Source organism: Rhinoderma darwinii, chromosome 5 (assembly GCF_050947455.1).
Source record: "Rhinoderma darwinii isolate aRhiDar2 chromosome 5, aRhiDar2.hap1, whole genome shotgun sequence".
In the NCBI taxonomy this organism is placed as follows: Eukaryota; Metazoa; Chordata; class Amphibia; order Anura; family Rhinodermatidae; genus Rhinoderma; species Rhinoderma darwinii.
Genome location: NC_134691.1, coordinates 338627888 through 338642917, shown reverse-complemented (window position 1 = coordinate 338642917; position 15030 = coordinate 338627888). Strand labels below are relative to the sequence as shown.

Below are 15030 nucleotides of genomic sequence, written 5' to 3'. Positions count from 1 at the left end.
TATAGGGGCAGTATTATAGTAGTTATATTCTTGTATATAGGAGGCAGTATTATAATAGTTATATTCTTGTATATAGGAGCAGTATTATAGTAGTTATATTCTTGTATATAGGGAGCAGTATTATAGTAGTTATATTCTTGTATATAGGGAGCAGTATTATAGTAGTTATATTCTTGTATATAGGGAGCAGTATTATAGTAGTTATATTCTTGTATATAGGGAGCAGTATTATAGTAGTTATATTCTTGTATGTAGGGGCAGTATTATAGTAGTTGTATTCTTGTATATAGGGGGCAGTATTATAGTAGTTATATTCTTGTATATAGGAGCAGTATTATAGTAGTTATATTCTTGTATATAGGAGCAGTATAATAGTAGTTATATTCTTGTATATAGGAGGCAGAATTATAGCAGTTATATTCTTGTATATAGCGGCAGTATTATAGTAGTTATATTCTTGTATATAGGAGCATTGTTATAGTAGTTATATTCTTGTATATAGGGGCAGTATTATAGTAGTTATATTCTTGTATATAGGAGCAATATTATAGTAGTTATATTCTTGTATATAGGGGCAGTATTATAGTAGTTATATTCTTGTATATAGGAGCAGTATTATAGTAGTTATATTCTTGTATATAGGGAGCAGTATTATAGTAGTTATATTCTTGTATATAGGGGACAGTATTATAGTAGTTATATTCTTGTATATAGGAGCAGTATTAAACTAGTTATATTCTTGTATATAGGGAGCAGTATTATACTAGTTATATTCTTGTATATAGGAGCAGTATTATAGTAGTTATATTCTTGTACATAGGGGGCAGTATTATAGTAGTTATATTCTTGTATATAGGGGCAGTATTATAGTAGTTGTATTCTTGTACATAGGGGCAGTATTATAGTAGTTATATTCTTGTATATAGGGGGCAGTATTATAGTACCCGTGTTTCCCCGAAAGTAAGACAGTGTCTTACTTTCTTTTTATCCCCAAAAGCCCCACTATGTCTTACTTTCGGGGTATGTCTTACATTGGCAAAAAAATATTTTTTTTTTTTTTTATTTTTTTTTTCACAAACTTTATTTAACTGTTTTACATTTTTTTTTTTTAGTCCCACCAGGGGACTTCACTATGCGATGTGCCGATCGCATATATAATGCTTTGGTATACTTAGTATACCGAAGCATTATTGCCTGTCAGTGTAAAACTGACAGGCAACCTATTAGGTCATGCCTCCGGCATCGCCTAACAGGCAGATGCTGAAGGCAGACCTGGGGGTCTTTGTTAGACCCCCGGCTGTCATGGAAACCCGACGGCGACCCGCGATTTGTTTGCGGGGGCGCCGATCGGGTGACAGAGGGAGCTCCCCCCTCTGTCAAACACATTAAATGCCGCTGTCACTATTGACAGCGGCATTTAATGGGTTAAACTGCCGGAATCGGCGCGCGCTTCGATTCCGGCAGTTGCAGCAGGAGCCAGGCTGTGTATAACAGCCGTGCTCCTGCCGCTGATCGCGTGGGTACAGTCTCAGTACCCGCGCGATCACAGGACGGATATATCCGTCCTCCTGCGCGAACTAGCAGCTGCTGAGGACGGATATATCCGTCCTTCGGCGTTAAGTGGAAGTGGGCAGGAGGCGGCAATACCCCCGTGTTTCCCCGAAAGTAAGACATATGTCTTACTTTCGGGGTACGGCTTATATTAGCCGACCCCCCTGAAACCCCCGATACGTCTTACAATCGGGGGTGTCTTACTATCGGGGAAACACGGTAGTTATATTCTTGTATATAGGAGCAGTATTATAGTAGTTATATTCTTGTATATAGGAGGCAGAATTATAGCAGTTATATTCTTGTATATAGGAGGCAGAATTATAGCAGTTATATTCTTGTATATAGGGGGCAGTATTATAGTAGTTATATTCTTGTATATAGGAGCAGTATTATAGTAGTTATATTCTTGTATATAGGGAGCAGTATTATAGTAGTTATATTCTTGTATATAGGGAGCAGTATTATAGTAGTTATATTCTTGTATATAGGGAGCAGTATTATAGTAGTTATATTCTTTTATATAGGGAGCAGTATTATAGTAGTTATATTCTTTTATATAGGGGCAGTATTATAGTAGTTATATTCTTGTATATAGGGGGCAGTATTATAGTAGTTATATTCTTGTATATAGGGGGCAGTATTATAGTAGTTATATTCTTGTATCTAGGAGGCAGAATTATAGTAGTTATATTCTTGTATATAGGGGGCAGTATTATAATAGTTATATTCTTGTATATAGGGGCAGTATTATAGTAGTTATATTCTTGTATATAGGGGGCAGTATTATAGTAGTTATATTCATGTATATAGGGGCAGTATTATATTAGTTATATTCTTGTATATAGGGGGCAGTATTATAGTAGTTATATTCATGTATATAGGGGCAGTATTATATTAGTTATATTCTTGCATATAGGGGTAGTATTATAGTAGCTATATTCTTGTATATAGGGAGCAGTATTATAGTAGTTATATTCTTGTATATAGGAGGCTGTATTATAGTAGTTATATTCCTCTATATAGGGGGCAGTAGTAGTTATATTCCTTTACATGGGCGCCAGTATTACAATAGTTATATTTTTGCACGTGCTTATTGACTGGAGTTTTGTTTTACATTGTATAATATATAATCAGCTTTTCTGTCCGGTTTCTGTTTTTATAGTTTGATTATCTGGACTCTGATTGGCTGGGAATGCCGCCCGTCCCATCTGCCAGGTGTCTCTTTGGCCTTGGAGAGTCTGAAAATACTATCTATCTAATAGGTGGAAAAGAACTGAAGGAAGGAGAACAGACACTGGACACAGTTTTGTGTTATGACCGACCGTGAGTTTTGATATTAACATATAATTAATAAATGTATATTGGTTCTCTTTATAAATCTCTGAGGGGGAAGGGGAGTTTGGTTTTGGGGGCAGAAGCCAACTTCACCTGTGAGATCCTGAGGCATCATCAGCGGATGCCACCAGCACCAGATAACATTGACACACGTCACGGGAGTAAAATATTCCGATGGTGTTACCCGATTACTCCCCCTCACTTCATGCTAGGAAACTATCCAAACATATCTGACCATTTTCATGTGATTGGAGAAAATATACATTAGGGACTAGTGAATAATTATAACGGGTTTTCATCACCAAATATTCCATGTCACCGCTGTCTTGGTCTCAATTGCTGACAGAGCCTGGAGTGAGAGGATTACTGTTGCAGCAAGCAGCCTCCCAGCCAGAGATGAAGCGGACGAAACCAGAAATAATACACAAGGACTATATTATCCGTAGCAATGGCTGCTCACTGGGCAAATAGAACTGCATGCCTTAAAAAAAAATGCTGACGGTATATGGAAAACGGATTTTGTAATGAAAAAAATCTCACATTCTTATTATGATAAGAAGTGATACAATACGTTAGAAATGTGGATCGTCGAAAACTCTTCTGTCCGGTCCTGACCATTTTGCTTTCATCCTTTTCAGGTCGTTTAAATGGGGGGAGTGTGACCCCTTACCTTACCAAGTGTACGGCCATGCTGTGGTTTCACATGAAAACCTGGTATATGTAATAGGAGGGAAAGGTGCCGATAAGTGAGTATGACATGATAAATATATACACACTAGATTATCTTTATTGAAGCCCGATTAGTGTGCTGTAAGCGTACTCGTTGTTATATTTTATATATTTTTGCATAGATCAGTATTAAATGTGAATATATGAAACGTTGTAATATATTTTATAAGGGTAAAGTGCCATCGTTCTTACCTTCCAGCAGCCTGTAGTCCCTCTTTTCCTTCCTGCAAGACTTCAGTAAGGGCATGACCACACGTGGCGGATTTCCTCCGCAACTGTCCGCATCAATGCCGCACCTAATCCGGGTTGCGGATTACGGCTGCGGATCTGCCCAAAATGTGCAGAAAATTGATGCGGACTAGCTGCTGCGGACTGCGGTAAAAGTGCTTCCCTTCTCCCTATCAGTGCAGGATAGAGAGAAGGGACAGCACTTTCCCTAGTGAAAGTAAACGAATTTCATACTTACCGGCCATTGTCTTGGTGACGCGTCCCTCTTTCGGCATCCAGCCCGACCTCCCTGGATGACGCGGCAGTCCATGTGACCGCTGCAGCCTGTGATTGGCCTGGGATTGGCTGCAGCCGTCACTTAGACTGAAACGTCATCCTGGGAGGCCGGACTGGAGACAGAAGCAGGGAGTTCTCGGTAAGTATGAACTTCTATTTTTTTTACAGGTTGCTGTATATTGGGATCGGTAGTCACTGTCCCGGGTGCAGAAACAGTTACTGCCGATCGCTGAACTCTTTCAGCACCCTGGACAGTGACTATTTACTGACGTCTCCTAGCAACTCTCCCGTAATTACAGGTGCACCATTGACTTCCTCAGTCTGGCTGTAGACCTAGAAATACATAGGTCCAGCCAGAATGAAGAAATGTCAAGTTAAAAAAGCAAGACGCATCCGCAGCACACATAACATGTGCATGACAGCTGCGGACTTCATTGCGGAAATTAGAATCTCCATTGAAGTCAATGGAGAAATTCCGCCATGAGTCCGCCACTGCTCCGCAACAGACAGAGCATGCTGCGGACACCAAATTCCGCTCCGCAGCCTATGCTCCGCAGCGGAATTTTACGCATCGTCTAAACGAACACTGCTAAATTAAAGTGGAAGTCAATGGAGAAACGGCTCCGCTGCGGATTAACGCTGCGGAGTGTCCGCAGCGGAATTTAAGTGAAATTCCGCCACGTGTGAACCCAACCTAAATGTCTAGAAACCTCCTCAGTCTTTAAAAGATTCATCTAGGGTATTACAGTAAATACTAAACAGGGTGGAGGGGGATGCAGCTGCATTTTCTCTCCTTTAGTGTGTGCTGAGACTTCATGCTGTGAGAGAGGAGGGGGAGAAGCTGGCTTTGAGCACACAGCACAGCTCTGACATCACACCAGAAACATCCTGCCCAATCAGAAGGCATGGAGAATAATATGTGCACTCACAGAAAGCAGCAGAGGGAAGGGAACAGACCCAAAATTTGCAGATTACACAGAACATGTTTGTTTGTTTTACATCTAACACACATCCACTTGCCTTAAGAGGAATTGGGATTTACTGTTTTGTAATGTTTTAAAAATCTAAATAAATTAAATATCTTATCCTTGTTCCGAGTTACAAATGTTTCATTTCCAAACAGCCCAAGAGAAGGTGTTCTCCTCCTGTGTCCTGACGACAACACTTCCTGTCAATATTCTCAGGCAGCTCAGTGTTATCATAGGGACAACGAACCTCAAAAGAACCAGTCAGATCTTATTAATTCATCTTCACCTGTGGTAAAATAAAATGGAAGTGACATCCTGATCTGGTTGCTATGAGTCCAGTGTCCAAATAATTACACTGAGGTGGCAGAGCACAGGAACAGGAAGTGTTGTCATAGGGACACAGAGAAGATCAATAGAGGACAGAGAGGGCAACTGATGCATAAACCATGTTTTTCAATTGATTAGAATTGTCTCTAACGGGGAAAATGTTTTTTGATAGATGTTTTCACCCCCACTGATATAAATTTTTGTTTTACACTTTGATCTCTGCAGAAAATGTCTGGACCGATTGTGCGTTTACAACCCTAAGAAGTTTGAATGGAAGGATCTGGCCCCTATGAAGACGGCCCGGTCACTATTTGGGGCTACGCTTCACAATGGCAAAATCTTCATTGCAGCGGGTGTAACAAACACCGGTCTGACGAGCACCATGGAAATCTATGACATCAAAGCTGATAAGTGAGAAACATACCGTGCCGGCATTTAGGGTTACCTCCTTTTCCACTAAAAAATAGCAACCATATAAATAGATGCAATGTCCTATGGTGTGGCTTTACTCACAGCCTTTTTATTATCTAATGTTCCTGGGATCTAGGGGACTTAAAGGTTAAATATAAACATACCTAGTGGTTTAGGGCATTAAGTTGATTAATGTAAGCATCCCTGGTTACCTATGCACAGAAGGGGTTAATGCCAGCATTCCTGGTGGTCTAGGGCAGTGAGGGTATTAATCTAAACATCCCTGGTGGGCTAGGGCAGTGATGTTATTAATATAAAGCATCCCTGGTGGTCTGGGGGCAATGAGGGTATTAATGTAAGCATCCCTGGTGGTCTATAGCAATGAGGGTATTAATGTAAGCATCCCTGGTGACATCCCTGGTGGTCTGTGGCAATGAGGGTATTAATGTAAGCATCCCTAATGATATCCCTGGTGGTCTAAGGCAATGTGGGTATTATTGGAAGCATCCCTGATGACATCCCTGGTGGTCCAGAGAAGTGAGGGTATTAATATAAGCGTCTCGGGTGACATCCCTGGTGGGCTAGGGCAGTGAGGGTATTAATGTAAGCATCTCTCGTGACATCCCTGGTGGGCTAGGGCAGTGAGGGTATTAATGTAAACATCTCTGGTGACATCTCTAGTGGGCAAGGGCAGTGAGGGTATTAATGTAAGCATCTCTGGTGACATCCCTAATGGGCTAGGGCAGTGAAGGCATTAATGAAAGCATCTCTGGTGAGATCCCTGGTGGTCTAGGGAAGTGAGGGTATTCATGTAAGCATTCCTGGCGACCCAGGGCACCGAAGGGGTTACTATGAACATCCCTGGTGGTTTAGGGCAGTAAAGGGATTCATGTAAACATACCTGGTGGTCTAGGGCAATAAGGTTAGAAAACAAGGTTAGAAATACTCCATGTATGTTACATTCAAGGTCAAAATGTATTTCCGTAGAGTTTTTTTTAAATAAAAAACAGGCCAATGATTCAATATGTACTTAAAGGAGACCTACCAGAAGAATGCTAAAAAAAAACTAAAGCCCCTTTAGTGTACATTGAAATGTGAAAACTGTTTGTTAAGATCTTACTTCTAGGCTGACATACGAGTGCTTCAAGTTACAGGCCCAAAGCCTGAGGCTGCACTACTGAGAGATTCTGATGACATTCCACTTACTGATTTCTGTCAGGTGTAGTGATGTCATGGAGATGTTGTGGGGATCTAATCACCAGAAATCAGTAAGGGACATGATGTCATCAGGATCTCTCAGTAGTGCAGCCTCAGGCTTTGAGCCTGTGAATTCCAGTGATTTTCTGTGGCAATATTGAACATCGTTCCTGTATGAGGCGCGTGCTGATTTTCATGAGGATAATAAATAAAAGGTTTGCGTCTCATATAGAAACTTTGTTGGATTTTTTTTATTTTAGAGAAAACGTCATCATAAAGTAATATATAAAATAGCTGTGAGGGTCCGTTCAGAGTAAAGAGATTAAGGCTGCATTCAGACGGCCGTAAGGTAGCGGCAATCTTGCATCCGTTTTATGGCTCCAACCTCAGGTCCGGTTTGGTGTTGCGCCCTATCATGGTCTAAGTTCGGTTCAGTCGAATGGCGGGGGTCCGGTAGTCCAGCCACATTACCGCGTCTGAATGTGGCCTCAGGCTGATACACTAATGAATTTTTGATCAATAGAAAAGGAAAAAAATATTTTTTAAAAACCAAGTCATTTTTTTGCCCTCTAAAACCGAACATTATTTTATTTCACAGATGGGAAGATTTTACAGAGTTCACACAGGAACGCAGCTCGCTCAGTCTTGTTAGCATGGAGGGAACACTGTATGCCATAGGTGGATTTGCAACAGTGGAGAATGAAAATGAAGAGCTCGTGCCGACAGAGCTGAATGACATTTGGAGGTGAGAACATGATAGTGGCACAATAATAAGCCTATGTACAGCTGGTATAACATAGGCATCTTTTATAGAGTGATATGGTACATGCTGTTATACGTAACCTGGGTATCTCCTGTATATAATTATATTTGTACAGCTGGTATAACATAGGCATCTTTTATACAGTGATATGGAGCATGCTGTTATACGTAACCTGGGTATCTCCTGTATATAATTAAATATGTACAGCTGGTATAAGTTATACATCTTCCTGTATATAGTGATATGGAGCATGCTGGTATAACCTGGGTATCTTCTGTATATAATGATATATGTACAGCTGGTATAAGTTATACATCTTCTTGTATATAGTGATATGGAGCATGCTGGTATAACCTGGGTATCCTCTGTATATAATTATATATGTACAGCTGGTATAAGTTATACATCTTCTTGTATATAGTGATATGGAGCATGCTGGTATAACCTGGGTATCTTCTGTATATAATTAAATATGTACAGCTGGTATAAGTTATACATCTTCCTGTATATAGTGATATGGAGCATGCTGGTATAACCTGGGTATCTTCTGTATATAATTATATATGTACAGCTGGTGTAAGTTATATATCTTCTTGTATATAGTGATATGGAGCATGCTGGTATAAGCTGGGTATCTTCTGTGTATAATTATATATGTACAGCTGGTATAAGTTACACATCTTCTTGTATATAGTGATATGGAGCATGCTGGTATAACCTGGGTATCTTCTATATATAATTATATATGTAAAGCTGGTATAAGTTATACATTTCCTTGTATATAGTGATATGGAGCATGATGGTATAACCTGGGTATATTCTGTATATAATTATATATGTACAGCTGGTATAAGTTATACATCTTCTTGTATATAGTGATATGGAGCATGCTGGTCTAACCTGGGTATCTTCTGTATGTAATTATATATGTACAGCTGGTATAAGTTATACATCTTCTTGTATATAGTGATATGGAGCATGCTGGTATAACCTGGGTATCTTCTGTATATAATTATATATGTAAAGCTGGTATAAGTTATACATCTTCTTGTATATAGTGATATGGAGCATGCTGGTATAACCTGGGTATCTTCTGTATATAATTATATATGTAAAGCTGGTATAAGTTATACATCTTCTTGTATATAGTGATATGGAGCATGCTCGTATAACCTGGGTATCTTCTGTATATAATTATATATGTGCAGCTGGTATAAGTTATACATCTTCTTGTATATATAGTGATATGGAGCATGCTGGTATAACCTGGGTATGTTCTGTATATAATTATATATGTACAGCTGGTATAAGTTACACATCATCTTGTATATAGTGATATGGAGCATGCTGGTATAACCTGGGTATGTTCTGTATATAATTATATATGTGCAGCTGGTATAAGTTATACATCTTCTTGTATATAGTGATATGGAGCATGCTGGTATAACCTGGGTATTTTCTCTATATAATTATAGATGTACAGCTGGTATAAGTTATACATCTCCTTGTATATAGTGATATGGAGCATGCTGGTCTAACCTGGGTATCTTCTGTATGTAATTATATATGTACAGCTGGTATAAGTTATACATCTTCTTGTATATAGTGATATGGAGCATGCTGGTATAACCTGGGAATTTTCTCTATATAATTATAGATGTACAGCTGGTATAAGTTATACATCTCCTTGTATATAGTGATATGGAGCATGCTGGTCTAACCTGGTTATCTTCTGTATGTAATTATATATGTACAGCTGGTATAAGTTATACATCTTCTTGTATATAGTGATATGGAGCATGCTGGTATAACCTGGGTATTTTCTCTATATAATTATAGATGTACAGCTGGTGTAAGTTATACATCTTCTTGTATATAGTGATATGGAGCATGCTGGTATAACCTGGGTATCTTCTATGTATAATTATATATGTACAGCTGGTATAAGTTATACATCTTCTTGTATATATAGTGATATGGAGCATGATGGTATAACCTGGGTATCTTCTGTATATAATTATATATGTACAGCTGGTATAATTTATACATCTTCCTGTATATAGTGATATGGAGCATGCTGGTATATCCTGGGTATCTTCTGTATGTAATTATATATGTACAGCTGGTATAAGTTATACATCTTCTTGTATATAGTGATATGGAGCTTGCTGGTATAACCTGGGTATCTTCTGTATATAATTATATATGTACAGCTGGTATAAGTTATACATCTTCTTGTATATAGTGATATGGAGCATGCTGGTATAACCTGGGTATCTTCTGTATATAATTATACATGTACAGCTGGTATAAGTTATACATCTTCTTGTATATAGTGATATGGAGCATGCTGGTATAACCTGGGTATCTTCTGTATATAATTATAAATGTACAGCTGGTATATGTTACACATCATCTTGTATATAGTGATATGGAGCATGCTGGTATAACCTGGGTATCTTCTATATATAATTATATATGTACAGCTGGTATAAGTTATACATCTTCTTGTATATAGTGATATGGAGCATGCTGGTATAACCTGGGTATTTTCTCTATATAATTATAGATGTACAGCTGGTGTAAGTTATACATCATCTTGTATATAGTGATATGGAGCATGCTGGTATAACCTGGGTATCTTATATATAATTATATATGTACAGCTGGTATAACTTACACATCGTCTTGTATATAGTGATATGGAGCATGCTGGTATAACCTGGGTATCTTCTATATATAATTATATATGTACAGCTGGTATAAGTTATACATCTTCTTGTATATAGTGATATGGAGCATGCTGGTATAACCTGGGTATCTTCTGTATATAATTATATTTGTACAGCTGGTATAAGTTACACATCATCTTGTATATAGTGATATGGAGCATGCTGGTATAACCTGGGTATCTTCTATATATAATTATATATGTAAAGCTGGTATAAGTTATACATCTTCTTGTATATAGTGATATGGAGCATGCTGGTATAACCTGGGTATCTTCTGTATATAATTATATATGTAAAGCTGGTATAAGTTATACATTTCCTTGTATATAGTGATATGGAGCATGCTGGTCTAACCTGGGTATGTTCTGTATATAATTATATATGTACAGCTGGTATAAGTTACACATCATCTTGTATATAGTGATATGGAGCATGCTGGTATAACCTGGGTATCTTCTATATATAATTATATATGTAAAGCTGGTATAAGTTATACATTTCCTTGTATATAGTGATATGGAGCATGCTGGTCTAACCTGGGTATGTTCTGTATGTAATTATATATGTACAGCTGGTATAAGTTATACATCTTCTTGTGTATATATAGTGATATGGAGCATGCTGGTATAACCTGGGTATCTTCTGTATATAATTATATATGTACAGCTAGTATAAGTTATACATCTTCCTGTATATAGTGATATGGAGCATGCTGGTATATCCTGGGTATCTTCTGTATGTAATTATATATGTACAGCTGGTATAAGTTCTACATCTTCTTGTATATAGTGATATGGAGCATGCTGGTATAACCTGGGTATCTTCTGTATATAATTATATATGTACAGCTAGTATAAGTTATACATCTTCCTGTATATAGTGATATAGAGCATGCTGGTATAACCTGGGTATTTTCTGTATATAATTATATATGTACAGCTGGTGTAAGTTATACATCTTCTTGTATATAGTGATATGGAGCATGCTGGTATAACCTGGGTATCTTCTATGTATAATTATATATGTACAGCTGGTATAAGTTATACATCTCCTTGTATATAGTGATATGGAGCATGCTGGTATAACCTGGGTATCTTCTGTATATAATTATATATGTACAGCTGGTATAAGTTATACATCTTCTTGTATATAGTGATATGGAGCATGCTGGTATAACCTGGGTATCTTCTGTATATAATTATATATGTACAGCTGGTATAAGTTACACATCATCTTGTATATAGTGATATGGAGCATGCTGGTATAACCTGGGTATCTTCTATATATAATTATATATGTAAAGCTGGTATAAGTTATACATTTCCTTGTATATAGTGATATGGAGCATGCTGGTCTAACCTGGGTATCTTCTGTATGTAATTATATATGTACAGCTGGTATAAGTTATACATCTTCTTGTATATATAGTGATATGGAGCATGCTGGTCTAACCTGGGTATCTTCTGTATATAATTATATATGTGCAGCTGGTATAAGTTATACATCTTCTTGTATATATAGTGATATGGAGCATGCTGGTATAACCTGGGTATGTTCTGTATATAATTATATATGTACAGCTGGTATAAGTTACACATCATCTTGTATATAGTGATATGGAGCATGCTGGTATAACCTGGGTATGTTCTGTATATAATTATATATGTGCAGCTGGTATAAGTTATACATCTTCTTGTATATAGTGGTATGGAGCATGCTGGTATAACCTGGGTATTTTCTCTATATAATTATAGATGTACAGCTGGTATAAGTTATACATCTCCTTGTATATACTGATATGGAGCATGCTGGTCTAACCTGGGTATCTTCTGTATGTAATTATATATGTACAGCTGGTATAAGTTATACATCTTCTTGTATATAGTGATATGGAGAATGCTGGTATAACCTGGGTATTTTCTCTATATAATTATAGATGTACAGCTGGTGTAAGTTATACATCTTCTTGTATATAGTGATATGGAGCATGCTGGTATAACCTGGGTATCTTCTATGTATAATTATATATGTACAGCTGGTATAAGTTATACATCTTCTTGTATATATAGTGATATGGAGCATGCTGGTATAACCTGGGCATCTTCTGTATATAATTATATATGTACAGCTGGTATAAGTTATACATCTTCCTGTATATAGTGATATGGAGCATGCTGGTATATCCTGGGTATCTTCTGTATGTAATTATATATGTACAGCTGGTATAAGTTCTACATCTTCTTGTATATAGTGATATGGAGCTTGCTGGTATAACCTGGGTATCTTCTGTATATAATTATACATGTACAGCTGGTATAAGTTATACATCTTCTTGTATATAGTGATATGGAGCATGCTGGTATAACCTGGGTATCTTCTGTATATAATTATATATGTACAGCTAGTATAAGTTATACATCTTCCTGTATATAGTGATATAGAGCATGCTGGTATAACCTGGGTATTTTCTGTATATAATTATATATGTACAGCTGGTGTAAGTTATACATCTTCTTGTATATAGTGATATGGAGCATGCTGGTATAACCTGGGTATCTTCTATGTATAATTATATATGTACAGCTGGTATAAGTTATAAATCTTCTTGTATATATAGTGATATGGAGCATGCTGGTATAACCTGGGTATCTTCTGTATATAATTATATATGTACAGCTGGTATAAGTTATACATCATCTTGTATATAGTGATATGGAGCATGCCGGTATAACCTGGGTATCTTCTATATATAATTATATATGTACAGCTGGTATAAGTTATACATCTTCTTGTATATAGTGATATGGAGCATGCTGGTATAACCTGGGTATCTTCTGTATATAATTATATTTGTACAGCTGGTATAAGTTACACATCATCTTGTATATAGTGATATGGAGCATGCTGGTATAACCTGGGTATCTTCTGTATGTAATTATATATGTACAGCTGGTATAAGTTATACATCTTCCTGTATATAGTGATATGGAGCATGCTGGTATAACCTGGGTATCTTCTATATATAATTATATATGTACAGCTGGTATAAGTTATACATCTCCTTGTATATAGTGATATGGAGCATGCTGGTATAACCTGGGTATCTTCTGTATATAATTATATATGTACAGCTGGTATAAGTTATACATCTTCTTGTATATAGTGATATGGAGCATGCTGGTATAACCTGGGTATTTTCTCTATATAATTATAGATGTACAGCTGGTGTAAGTTATACATCATCTTGTATATAGTGATATGGAGCATGCTGGTATAACCTGGGTATCTTATATATAATTATATATGTACAGCTGGTATAAGTTATACATCTTCTTGTATATATAGTGATATGGAGCATGCTGGTATAACCTGGGTATCTTCTGTATATAATTATATATGTACAGCTGGTATAAGTTATACATCTTCTTGTATATAGTGATATGGAGCATGCTGGTATAACCTGGGTATCTTCTGTATATAATTATATATGTACAGCTGGTATAAGTTACACATCATCTTGTATATAGTGATATGGAGCATGCTGGTATAACCTGGGTATCTTCTATATATAATTATATATGTACAGCTGGTATAAGTTATAAATCTTCTTGTATATAGTGATATGGAGCATGCTGGTATAACCTGGGCTTCTTCTGATTTTTAGATACAATGAAGATGAGAAGAAGTGGGAAGGAATTCTTAGAGAGATTCGATATGCCTCTGGTGCGACATTTCTGGCTGCTCGTCTTAATATTCTTCGACTAACTAAGATGTGAATCCTTGAAAGGTCAGATGCTAGGATGTAACTTTTTCTATGACCAGTGGCGTGAATAGATGGTGGAAGAGTTTTTCAATGAACCAAAGTTTTGGCAATGGAGGAATTGAAGTGAAGAGGAACGGGAACATTTAAAGGGTTACATGTATCCATCAAGAGCCACATTTCGGAATGTTCTAGATCATCCAGACGGAATCCCAGGACGACACGTGATCTTTCTTTCTTTGCCGTGAATATTTCCACTAAAAACATTGTGCAGTTTTCTAATACCTGAAAGGGGGGAGGGGGGCGGCTGTAGAATTTTGATAGAAAATTTTCTGCTAAAAAATTAAAATAAAAACTCATTTAAAAAAAAAATCCATATCGAAATTTGTTCTTTATGTTCATAATGGGCAACTCCTCAGCTAAGTTAAAATGATTTCTTTTTCAGGCCTTGTCCAGAACGGAGGCAGTGTTATTTTCTTCAGTACATATTTTTGACCAGAGGGGGCAGTATAACAATTGCTTGTAGAGGGAGAGTAAAGTTATTCACCCCCATCCTGACAACCACTTATATAAGGCAGAAGTATGCTGAGGGCAGGTGTCACATCATTTCCCACACTCACTTAACAGCCAACGCACGATGCATTATGCACCAGGGGGCGACAATGAGCGCAGGAAAAAAGTTCTTTCAAGATATGAAATCTGCGATCGATCCTGAGCCATGATGGTAGCGACATTCAGAATCATCAGTAG

At 37.2% G+C, this 15030-nt stretch overlaps 1 protein-coding gene across 1 annotated transcript in view; it reads left to right on the top strand.

The window, feature by feature from the left end:
* Positions 1–14570, top strand: part of KLHL40 (kelch like family member 40) — a 33511-nt gene extending 18941 nt beyond the window's left edge. The window contains exons 2-6 of the mRNA XM_075828781.1: positions 2717–2877; positions 3528–3635; positions 5643–5828; positions 7624–7770; positions 14185–14570. Of these exons, the coding sequence (XP_075684896.1) occupies positions 2717–2877; positions 3528–3635; positions 5643–5828; positions 7624–7770; positions 14185–14296 (714 nt within the window). The 3' untranslated portion in view covers positions 14297–14570. The remainder of the gene's footprint in view (positions 1–2716; positions 2878–3527; positions 3636–5642; positions 5829–7623; positions 7771–14184) is intronic.
* The last annotated feature ends 460 nt before the right edge of the window (positions 14571–15030 follow it).